The 12,857-nt window shown below is 42.8% G+C and overlaps 1 protein-coding gene across 2 annotated transcripts in view; it reads left to right on the top strand.

The window, feature by feature from the left end:
* CPEB4 (cytoplasmic polyadenylation element binding protein 4) overlaps nt 1-12,857 on the top strand; it is a 114,785-nt gene that overhangs the window by 86,965 nt on the left and 14,963 nt on the right. For both annotated transcript variants that reach the window (XM_075344614.1, XM_075344613.1), the window contains 2 exons: nt 3,759-3,873; nt 7,083-7,264. In XM_075344614.1, coding sequence (XP_075200729.1) covers nt 3,759-3,873; nt 7,083-7,264 — 297 coding nt within the window. The remainder of the gene's footprint in view (nt 1-3,758; nt 3,874-7,082; nt 7,265-12,857) is intronic.

The raw sequence follows: 12,857 nt of genomic DNA, 5'->3' as shown, positions 1-12,857 counted from the left end.
GGAAGGACATGTGTGACAATGGTGCAAACCTGTTCACCCTCCTATGGTGTGTCCACCCTCCTAAGGGTGACATCACCCTTGTGCCTTGCATGGCTCACGGTCTGAACCTGGTTGTACAGAACTCTCTAGTCCACTATCCTGGGCTGGATGCACTGCTGCAGAAGGCACAATCAGCGTGTGCTCACTTCCACCATTTTGCAACTCGCAGCTAATCGTCTTGCAATGCTACAAAGGACTTTCGGCCTACCGGTAACCGGTTGATATGCGATGTGCCTACACTATGGAATATCATTGTGGACATGTTGCAGCGACTGTGGCAGCAGCAAGCCCTGGTGCACTATGCCATAACGCATAACCTTGGACAACGCAGTACAGATGGGGGGCAAATCACGAATGTGGAGTGGGCACAGATGAAGGACCTCTGCACCCTCCTTGAACGTTTCGAAATAGCTACAAAGATGGTTAGCGCTGACGATGCGGTCATCAGCATCTCTATTCCGCTTATCTATATGTTGCAGCACACTTTGAATAGTATGTGTCCCAGAGGTAGATTAGAAAGTGATAACATTTCCTGTAATGTCTGGACAGCCGTCGCACTAGCGGCTGTCACGGGAGGGTGTAGTCCATCGAATCTGTATCTGCTCGTGCCGTTTAACCCCTTAAATGGTGCTGTCAATATGTGACAGCACCATTATAATCGCAATAAACTTTTTACTTACCCGCCGATACTAGAAGTCACGTGACGTGATCACGTGACTTCTGGTGGTTGTCATGGTAGCACAGGGTCATGTGATGACTCCTGTACTACACATGAATTACTTTCAGTTTCACTCGGCCCGGAGCTAAGTGAAGCAGAAAGTGAGCATATCTGCTGTATACAGCTGTGTAGCTGTGATCAGCAGATAGGGCAGAGAGATCGGATTGCTGATCGCTATAGCCCCCTAAGGGGACTAGTAAAATAAAAAAAGTAAAAAAGTTTTAAAAAATTTAAAAAAACCCCTAAAAGTTCAAATCACCCTTTCACCCCATTGAAAATGAAAGAAAAAATAAAAAATATACACACATTTGGTATCGCCGCGTTCAGAAACGCCCGATCTATCAAAATATAAAATCAATCCATTTAATCGGTTAACGGTGTAGTGGCAAAAAAAAATTCCAAACGCCAAAATGACTTTTTTTTTTTTTTTTTTTTTTTTTGTCGCCACAACTTTTTCACAAAATGCAATAGCAGGCGATCAAAACGTAGCATCTGCGCAACAATGGTGCAGTTAAAAACGTCAGCTCGAGACGCAAAAAATAAGCAGTCACTGAGCCATAGAAAATGAGAATGCTACAGGTCACGGAATATGGCGTAAAACGTGCGCCACTTTTTTCGGACAAACTTCCGATATTTTTTTTAACCTTTTATATAAAAGTAAACCTATACATGTTTTTTGTCTACGAACACGTACTGACCTGAGGCATCACACCCACACATCAGTTTTACCATATAGTGAACACCGTGAATAAAATATCTCATAAACAATAGTGTATCGCACTTTTTTGCAATTTTTCTGCATTTGGAATTTTTTTGCCGTTTTTCAGTACACTATATGGTAAAACTTATGGTTCCATTTAAAAGTATAGTTCGTTCCGCAAAAAATGAGCCCTCACATGACCATATTGACTGAGAAATAAAAAAGTTACGTCTCAGAAGAAGAATGGCGAAAAAAAATGGAAAGTAAAAAATCGGCCTGTCGTGAAGGGGTTAAAATTGAACCGCCGGGCCACAGCTCACTCAAGCATATCTTCATTTTTAAAATTGAAACGCTGGGCCACTGCCTGTGAGCTGCATAGACTGTACATCCCTGCTCTTTTAAGGCCCTCTGGGTAGAGGGGCAATTGATGCTGCTGTACTGTTGTCTGCATGAAAGGATTTTGAATGTTGAGACTACAACATGGGTCTCCAAATTTTGTCTTGTGGGTAGTGACAGTCTTTTGGGAGACCTACACCGGTTACTCAAGCATTCATGAAAATTGAAATGCTGGGCCACAGCCTGTGTGTTGCATAGGCCATCCCTCCTTGCTCTTTTAAGGCCCTATGGGGAAAGGGGAAATTGATGCTACTGTACTGCTGTCTGTCTGAAAGGTTTTTAAGTGTCAAGACTTCAAGATAGGTCTCGTTCGTCTTGTCTGCACTGGCAGGGGTATGGGAGCACCAGCCCTACACCTGTCTCTCATCTACCTCTATATTTCTTATGTCAATAGTCTAAGAAGCTAATTGCTATGCCAAAACAGTGGTACTGCACTGTAAAACGTATTTCTGCTGTTTTGGAAGGATTTTGCACCCCCTACTCCCTCCCAAAAGTGATTTCTCTGCCTTGCGTTTGGCCTCCCATTGAATTAAATGGGGTTCGGAAAGGTTCGATAAAGGTTCGGAGTTCGGTTCATCGAACGGTTCGACAAACGCACCATACGTTCCGATAGGCTCGGCGAACCGAATCTTGAGAGGGTTCACTCATCTCTAGTAGCAATCCTAATATATAGAAATTCAATGTAACACAGACCAGAAGTTTGTCTAAGTAATCTTTTTTTATGGTAGAGTAGTGGAAAAAAGATCCAACGCTGAAGAAACCTGTCAATAAGAGACATTTAAACAAAAATGTTTTTTTCTTTTTGCAAAATAATTTCAAAGTAGGCCTAAACTTTAAAGGGGATTTTGTCAGCAGGTTTTTTCTGTCATCTTGAGAGCAGCACAATGTAGGAACAGATACACTGTCAGTGATGTCAATTACTGTTCTGCTTGCTGTCATTTTTATACAATCACGGTTTTCTCTGCTGCAGATTTAGCAGTGCTCAGAATGCTGAGCCCTGTGTAAGCCAAGCCACACCAGTGATGGGCAGCTTTCTGTATACACTGCATTGACAGCTTCTGATTAGTGGTGGTTGCGGGGTTACATAAAGTAGGACTATATGGCATAACTGAGGACTCAGTTCTTTTAAACATTTTGACATGGCATAAGACAACTAGTCCTGTAGTAATGTTTTGCTGATAAAACATGGATCTTTTGGCTAGGTTCACATTTCCGTCAATTTGTATCGGTCACAATCCGCGGCTCTGGTAAACAACGGAATCCGTTTGGCGGATTCTGTTTTTCCCATAGACTTGTATGAGCGGCGGATTGTGACTGATGACGCTGCATTGCATCCTTCACCCGACTGATCAGGAACGCAGCATGTAGCGTTTTTTGAGCAGCTGCGCATGCTCTCTCTCAGCGGCCGAACGATCAGCTGATCACCCGGCGGCCGGCTGCTGTGAGCAATCGGCTGTTCACCCAGCTGCTTTGAACGATCGGCTGTTAACCCGGCTGCTGTGAGCGATCGGCTGTTCACCCGGCTGCTGTGAGCGATCGGCTGTTCACCCGGCTGCTGTGAGCGATCGGCTGATCGTTCTCTCATGTTTTACAACAGTCCGACAATGAATTCTTATTCTTGTCATCCGTTGTACAATGCATCAGTCACAAGTAACAAGCAACGCATGTGACTGATGCAAAGCAACGGAAATGTGAACCTCGCCTTAATGAAACAGCATCACACTCCAGTAAGTGACACTGTCGCTGTCATGAGTTTTTTTGCAACATTTTCTTATAACAGTAAAAGTACATTGCACCTTAGACTAGACAAGCAAGTTAAACGGGATTAGAAATTTGGCATTAATGTAAAATCTTATTACTGCAGCAACAGCACTTTTCATTAGACTTTGCTATATTGTTTACCAGGTTCAGATCCGGCCCTGGAATCTCAGTGACAGTGACTTCGTGATGGATGGCTCTCAGCCTCTCGATCCACGGAAAACCATTTTTGTTGGTGGTGTCCCACGACCTTTGCGAGCTGGTATGTTTTTACAGTATTATGTATGTTTATGCCTTCAGTTGTTTGTAGATCTTTTTGCGTAGACCTAAATAAATGCTTTACTAAATCAAACCGCCAACATATTGGGTGCCCTATTTTAATTTTTTAAATCTCTTCATGATATTTGACTTTACAATTATGTCATGGTTGGAAAGGGATTCCCGCAAATTGACGTAAATGTATGTCATGGCAATCACAGGGGCAGGGGGACTGTGCCCACACGATCACTGCCGTAAACTCTGCCGGTACCGCCCACCCACTACCCCTGGCTTTTTTTCCCCCCTAGATGTTGCTATCCATAGTTTATCATAGCATGTAGAGGGCTGGGAGAGCAAGTGCGCTCTTTCCCACCAAATCGGGACCCTCATGACGTGATCACGGAGGCCTGATTGTTGCCATGGCAATCCATGGTCATGATGGCGACCTCCGGGTCAGTCATCCACAGTGGCCTGTTAGACCATGCCAGGCGCATGGTCTAAGAAGCTTCTGTCAGTGTCACACTGACATGCATAGTATATTGAAATTCTTCTGCATTGCAATCTATATCAGCAATTAGAGTAATAAAAGTTAATGTTCCATATAAGGACTAAGTAAAAAAGTTTTAAAATAAATTTAAAAATGATGAACAATGAAATAATATTATATCATCAATAATGTAGCGAAAATTGTCTTTTCATCATACGGCTGACAAAAAGTGGAAAAAATTTAATCAAAAAGTGATGTAAATAAAAATGATGTTGCTGAAAATGTCATATTGTCCTGCAAAAAACCTGAAGCTGCATCTCAATCAGCATAAACAAAAAACATTTCTTAAAATACAGCAATGCAAAAACATTTTTTTCTAAAATTGTCTTTATGGTGTAAAAGTGGCAAAACCTAAGAAAAAATAAAAGTGGTATCGCTGTATTTGTACTGACCTGAAGAATAAAGCTGTCTTTTTAAAACACTGTTAAAAAAAATTCCTAAATTGCTATCTCTCCTTGATTCTGCCTCACAGAATGCAGAATAGAAAGCTATCTAAAAGATATTATGTGGCCCAAAATGCTAGAAAAACTCCCAACTCATCCGGCAAAAAAACTCAAAAAACTAAGATGACTGTCAGCAGAAAAATTAAGGCAAAAAATAACATTCAGAATTCGGTGAAGCAAAAACCCTATATTTTGTAAAAAAAAAAAAAAAAAAAAAGTTAAACGTGATAGTAACCAAAAATTAAAAAAAATGTATAAATCTGATATTGCTGTAATCGTACTGACCTGAGAAATAAAGCTGCCCTGGCAATTATACTGCAAGGTGAGTGGCAGAAATAGTATTATAGCCAATTCTGCTGCTGCTGATTTGTTCTGCCTCCCCAATATCGCAGTAAGGTGCTGCTCACTTTTATCCTGCGCTCAAAGCTGAGCATTTGCAAATGTGTAAAGCTCTGAAAAAACGTGACTCAGACAAAATTGCCAATGGACTGTAATAAGGCTGAGGGAGTCACTTTGAACTCCTCTGACCTGTGGTCCACTGGTGTCCTTCTTTTTATGTGTTTTTTAAGCCATGCAGAAAAGTGCTGACAGCAAAAGTTTTGTGCCCCTTTTGTAAAGACTGACACCACTGAACAGAGGCCAGACTAACCCCAGAGTAATTCTGCCTCATTAGTGAATAATTCCATTGAGGGTTTCAGCTGAATCACATATTTTGGAGATGTAAATTCTAATGTAAGCGCTCTGCATAGAGCACAAGATAAATGTGAATTGATCCAAAATCATCTGTACCCCAAATTCCCACCAATAAAATTCATCTCAACCAACCAAAAACACACACAAAAAAAAAGTCCCTACTCAGGTCTTTCATGTTAATGGAAATTTAGAAGGATTCCACATCACTGGTAGCACAAAGGCTTTGGAAAAGTGTTATGGCTCCCCAAGAAAAGAAATCCGGCAAAATCTGTGAACCCAAATCTAAATACCCCCCCCCCCTCACTTCTGAGCACTACAATGTGTGTAAACAGTTAACATTCGCATGTTCGGCATTGTTAATTTACAGGTTGTGTGTATCTCCAGAAGCACGAGCTGGGCACAGTGTGCCGCCACTGCAATGTACTGGGCACTACAGGGACATATTAAATCTGCAACATTCACTGCGTTTGACTTCATGGATGTTTTCCACGGACAAAATTGTCACTACACCTGTAGATTAATTCCTGGAGTGATGTAATTTCCAAAATGTGGTCACTTTAGGGGGTTTCTGCTTTTCTGACAGGGTCTTAGCAAATTTTTCTAGGAAAATCTGTGCTCCAAAAGTCAAATGGCGCTCCTTCCCTCCTGAGCCCTGTGGTGCGGCCAAACCGTACTGAAATTGTGTAACACATTATGTCGCCTTTTTTTTTTTTTACCCATTTCCCTTGTGAAAATTGGAAATCTGGGGTTAAAACATTTTAGTTGTAAAAACGCATTTATTCTTTTTGCACCGTCCAATTGTATAAAATTCTGTCACACAACTGTAGTGCCAATATGCCCACTGCACCCCTAGATGAATTCATTGAGGGGTGCAGTTTGTAAAATGGGGGTCACTTGTGGGGGGAGAAGTTTGCTGTTCTGGCATCTTGGGGACTCTGCTAATCTGACATAGCATTTAGAACCAGGCCGTGGCTTATAGATTAGAGTAAATATATAGAAAAGCCAGAAGGGGAGTACCCCATTAAAATAGAACTTTTAATATTTTCATTAGGAGGTCAGGTGACCATAAAACACACACAAATGGTAAAAAATAGGGTATATACTAATAATAACCAGGTGGGAGATATGCAAATAGACAGAGAAAAACACTGGCCCTAATTGGCCCTGTAGTGTCTCTCCCTTCCTTGGAATGGAGGGTATGATGTCCTAGGGGTGTGACGCCCCCATTCAACGAAGCCCTCACTGACCCTATTACACCCTAACAAACCCCAGTGCTGATTAAATACTAATTCCCATTGCAATGCAATGAAAAAGGTACTTCTCTGAATTGAGGTTCAAACATACAGTTCCATCTGAATTAAGGTTCAGACGCACAATCCCGACGCGTTTCTTCCCAGAAGATGCCAGGGATTCCTCAGGGGACAAAAACCATAGGGTCGACGAGAAATTTTAATAAATGCATCTTCATATTCAGTTCATGTACATATAACATGATTACGATATAGCCACTATTTCTCCTTTCTTTTATAGTGGAGCTAGCTATGATTATGGATCGCCTATATGGAGGTGTATGCTATGCTGGCATAGATACAGACCCTGAGCTAAAATACCCTAAGGGAGCTGGGCGAGTTGCCTTTTCCAATCAACAGAGTTATATCGCTGCTATCAGCGCCCGCTTCGTTCAGCTACAGCATGGAGAAATTGATAAGCGGGTAAGTGGGTTTTAGATTTTGTTTGTTCTTAAACATTATATGTAATGCTATAATGTAACTACCATAGGTGGGACATACTTGTCATCTCTCTTACTGCTCAAAAAAACACTTTCTGCTCTTAGAGAACATTTAAAGATGCCTCCATTATTTAGCATAACGATCCCGCTCAGCAGTCTGATTTTCAAAATTTTGCTGATGTTAATTGGGATAGTCTACACATTTCTTTTTACAGCTTCTGCAAATTTTTTGCTGCTTTTGAAATGCAAGGTCAGCTTCAATTCATTTAGTATTTTAGAGCGCTCAATTAAACATGACCAAGCTGGGGTGTGGCCTGGCAATGGCACTGAGCAGACGTGTGGGCTAGTGCTCCTGCTTCTCCCAGGGATTTCGACATCTATGGACTGCTCTTATCACAAACTTAGAGGATACCTGATGACCGGAACAAAGCCACAGTAGTTGGGAGGTAAGGAAGCTGGTGCTAGCATTGACAGGAAAGATCTGCGTCCGGTCTGGCGTCGTGACTTGTTGCAGAAGGCGGTGCGTCGGCTGGGTAAGGCTGCTTTCACACTACGTCTTTTTAACATGCGTCCTGAATGGTTTTTTTTAACGCAAAAACTGATCCAGTGCAAATGCGTTTTCATTTCAATGCATTTGCAATGGACTCGCGTTAACATGCGTTCACCTGCGTTTGCGTGCGCTATAGTGAGGATCCAGCGACTTGCAGTTTTTTAACATCTTTCAAAAAGCTACATGTAGCGTTTTTGAGCTGCGTCCAAATACTGCAAATTGCTGGATCCTGACTAAACAGTATGCAAACGCAGGTGAATGCTGGCATGCTGATAGACAGGATCCTGCTTGCTCTACTGAGCATGCCCAGAACCAGCCTCGGGTGATCAGTCTATCTCTCTCCTCCCTCTCTGTCTCTCCCCCTCCCTCTCCTGTCTCTCTCTCCCACCTGAGAGCTGCGGACACTCATAACCAAGGTAAATATCAGGTAACCACTTATCTTAGTTACCCGATGTTTACGTTGGTTACGTGTGCAGGAAGCCGGCTCCTAGCAGCTGCAGACGCTCATAACCAAAGTAAATATCGGGTATCCAAGCAAGTATACCCGATGTTTACCTTGGTTACGAACCTCCGCAGTTATAAGAAGCCGGCTCCCAGTCTGGCACGTTTTAGTTCCCATCACTCCCGATCACATGACTCCAATGCCCGCCCCTAAACATCCAGTGACAGGATCCTGCAAAGTAACACATGCGTTTGCATGCATTTTTTGCTGTAAAAGCAGGATCCGCTTTTGCAGCAAAAAAACGTTCAGGACGCATGTTAAAAAGACGTAGTGTGAAAGCAGCCTAAGGTGGGACTTTCTAACCGGAGCTCCTTTCAGCTCTGCTTCAGAAGCCGGAGAGCTCGCAACAACACTGCTGTCAGTAATCTATGAGCCCTTTGATTACCTGAAATTAAATACTGTGTTGTTGTGCGGCCTGCAAGGCCTACCTCACAAGCAATCATGATGTGTGGGCTATGGGCAGGTGGAGTAGGAAGCCTTCCACATCAGGGACCCCTGCTTCCTCTAGATCTGGCAGCATTCAAAGGTTTTTAACTGACAACACAGGCTCTTTTCAGGACAAAGGTCCTAAAATGGCAGCTGACACCTCTCTTCAAACTTCCTCCCCTCCTTCACAAGGTGACCTCTCTAAAAATGCTGAGGGGATAAACAATCAAAGAGCAATTATGGGGACAAATAGCCCTTCTTTTGAATCTTTCTATTCTTGCAAAATCCTCTACTATAACCCCTTCAGGAATATCTGTACAGGGTATCTCATTAATGGAGGAAAGTAAAGTATTTTGCTCACAAATGGGGGCTTTCCCAACTAAATCTGACATGGAAGGTTATATTGCCTGTCTGGAACACTTGTACAGTTCAGAAATTCAGGATCTTTATACAACAGTATCACAAGTCTGATGGTGACTCAGCTACAGTCCTCTTCTGCTTTCCAAACTGCAGAACAGTCAGCATATTACAACAACTTACTAAACAAATTGACTTTAGTATAATGAAGGATCTTGAGACTCATAACCGTCACATCAATATTCATATACGTGGTTTACCGGAGGCAATAGTTGCAGCTGGCCAAATATTTACTCTACTTGAAATTTGTAATATTCATCTTGATAGACCACCTGAAGAGGACATGGTTATACACAGAGCACATTGAGATTTGAGACCTCGCAATACCAGCAACCCCAGAGATGTAATTTGTTGCATTGATTTACTTTAGTGTTAAAGAAATTATGAAGTTATCTTGGTCTAAAGGAACTTTGATGGTGCTCAATTGAACTTTCTAATGAATCTGTGCAAAACAACGTTGGCAAAAACGCAGGGCCCTGTGACCGATCCTGGAAGCTCTCACAGAGACAAAAACATAGTTTCTACCTGGGGCTTTCCCTTTCAATTATAAGAACGCAACCAACGAGGATCTATCTCTGAGAGACCCGCAGGAATTGCAATTATTCCTGGAGGACTTGGATTTGCCTGCGATCACCGTAACTGACTAGCTTATGAATCCACTCATGCCTCTGGATCGTTATGGAAATCACCGCAGACAAGGTCAAAGGGAAAGATGCAGGCTGCCTGTTCATTCTCAAGCTGATTCTACTGCTGGGATTTTAAGGAGATACCTTTTCTTCCTGGCTTCATTTCTCCTTGGTTGTCCATTAAATATTCTCTAATATCAACAAGTACTTTTCCTTTGAAGTCACATACACTGACGTATCGCATTTTGCCAATCTGGAACATGTTGTCTTCCTGGTTGCTACTGCTTTGTTTAGAGCAGGGGTCTCAAACACGCGGCCCGCGGGCCACATGCGGCCCTTCAGGTGGCTTTTTGCGGCCCGCTGGCCCGTGGACCCCGGTAAAGATGGCGACCGGTGCAAGGGGCCGCAGCCGCCAGCTATTTACTTCAGTTTACAGTTTTGCCTTTGCCGTGCACAGTGAAGTTCTCGCTGCAGAACGCAATAACAGCCGCCTGCCAATCAGAGGCAAGCACCTGCTGCATATGACCTCAGATGCTTGCCTGTGATTGGCCAGTGGCTGTTGTGCAGTGAGAACTGCTCTGCACGCGCCGGCAGAAAGTTCAGCGGTGACAGCAGCTGTGATCATTACCGGGTCCACGTGCCTGCGTGCTGCCGACGGAGGATAGGTGAGCAGAATGTTTGTGTGTGTTTTTCTGTTGCTGGCTGAGGCTGCAGTGTGTGTGTGTGTGTGTGTGTGTGTGTGTGTGTGTGTGTGTGTGTGTGTGTGTGTGTGTGTGTGTGTGTGTGTGTGTGTGTGTGTGTGTGTGTGTGTGTGTGTGTGTGTGTGTGTGTGTGTGTGTGTGTGTGTGCGCGTGCGATATTCTGTTGCTGGCTGAGGCTGCACAGGGTGTGTACGTGTGGGGACATGCATGGGGCACATTACCACAAGAAGACAAGAAGGGGACCTGCATGAAGCACATTACCACAAGAAGGGGACCTGCATGGGGCACAATATTATAAGAAGGGGACCTGAATGAGGACACATTACTACAAGAAGGAGTCCTGCATGGGGCACATTACTAAAAGAAGGGGAGCTGCATGGAGGCATATTAATACAAGAAGGGGAGCTGCATGGGGGAACATTAATGCAAGAAGAGGACCTGCATGGGGCACATTGCTACAAGGGGACAAGGATGCGCACATTTTTACAGAATGGGGAACAGGAGGGGCACATTACTACAAGATGTTGGCCAAAATTACTATGCGGTGCTTATTGTAAAACTGTATTACTTACAAAAAGGTGAAAAAATGTAAATAAAAGTGTTTTATAATATATATTAGACACATACAAAAAAAGTACACATTTGTTATGATAGACAAATGAAAAATGTTCAAAAACAGTGATCCAAGGGTGTATAGAAAGGAAAAAATGGTACCACTAACAATGTCACTTTGTCCTGAAAAAAAATGCGGCCCCTCAAATTATTTTTTTTCTGTGTGCGGCCCGTACACCCGGCCGAGTTTGAGACCCCTGGTTTAGAGGATGCAGATCCCTTGCAGCTTTCTCCAGACTTCTGTTTCTTTGTTGACTTTTCCTTCTCTGATGGGGGCTGCTTTTTTCGCTTTGCCTTCTGATTCACCTTGCTGTCGGATTCGCTCCTGGATGAGCTTGAAGACACCAGCTCCTTTTGATTTAGGCATCCTGTCCGCGCTCACACCCGATGTTCAAGAATACCGTCTCCGACCGGAAGTGACGTCCCTTCCGGTCGGAGCCCAAAACTGAATCCCATATTCCAGATGTGGCCTTACAAGTGATTTATAGAGGGGTAACAATACATTGGGATCACGGGATCTAATCTCTCTTTTTTTATACACCCTAAAATCTTGTTTGCTTTAGCAGCTGCTGCCTGACATGGAGTACTGCTGTTCAGTATATGTGTATAGAGAATACCCAAGTCCTTCTCCTGTTCTGTAATCCAGAGTTTAATTCCATTTAATGTATACGCAGTTCTAGGATGACTCCGTCCTAGGTGCATTACTTTACATTTATCAACATTAAATCTCATTTGCCAAGTATCTGCCCATTCTGACATCTTATCCAGAGCTTTTTGTAATATTACACTATCAAGGTCAGTTTTTAATATCCTACATAGTTTGGGGTCATCAGCAAAGACTGACACTTTACGATCTATCCCATCCACAAGGTCATTAATAAACAAAGCAGTAGCAACCAGGAGGACAACATGTTCCAGATTGGCAAAAATGCGATATGTCCGTGTACGTGACTTCAAACGAAAAGTACTTGTTGATATTAGAGAAACTATTCATTGTCAACCATTTTTAACAGTGAAAGCCTACATAGTTACTGTTGATTTTTTTTATTTTTTTTTTCCCTTCTGCAGCCTTTGAGGGTGTTCATGTGGATATTTCCTCTTATACACTGATGTCTGTCTATATATTTATATTGTTGATTGTTCTAAATGACCCCTCTAATATGATAGTACTCCTTTCAGTTTACAATCCAAACTGTAGTTCATGATTTGTAGGGTCACAGGCTATGCTTTATTTACTTATTTGTCCTTAGTCTAACATGTTAATATTAACTGCATTAATACTTACAACTAGTGATGAGCGAACGAGGACAGTAAAAGTCTGGATCTGCGCAGTTTCAAAAATAGGTTTTTGATCTAGATCCGGGACTCGAAATTAAAAAAATAAAAAAAAAATAAAGAAATTAAGAATGAAGCGTGCGCCTCATATTTGCCAAGTGTCCGTCGCGGCTGTAAACTGCTCTCGCGGCCTCTCCTTCATTTTCTGTGCCGCTCACCATTACTCATCACATATGCAATGCTTTCCCTGCCCATCGGCTGTCCTGGCGTCTGATTGGTTGTAGTCAGACGCGCGCTCCCAGCCTGTGTGACAGTGTCTGCCTGCAACCAATGACAGGTGCTGTATGTCAGTCAGTATCGTGGTATAAAAATAAATAAAACAGTTGGTGTAGGGTCCCCTATATTATGATACCCAGCACAGATAAAGCTGTTGGTTACAGGTTGCAGCCCCCGGCCCTACACATATC

This window comes from Anomaloglossus baeobatrachus, chromosome 4, assembly GCF_048569485.1.
Source record: "Anomaloglossus baeobatrachus isolate aAnoBae1 chromosome 4, aAnoBae1.hap1, whole genome shotgun sequence".
Lineage (NCBI taxonomy): Eukaryota > Metazoa > Chordata > Amphibia > Anura > Aromobatidae > Anomaloglossus > Anomaloglossus baeobatrachus.
Note: the sequence above shows the minus strand (reverse complement) of the source record. Positions and strands in the feature narration are given on the sequence as shown.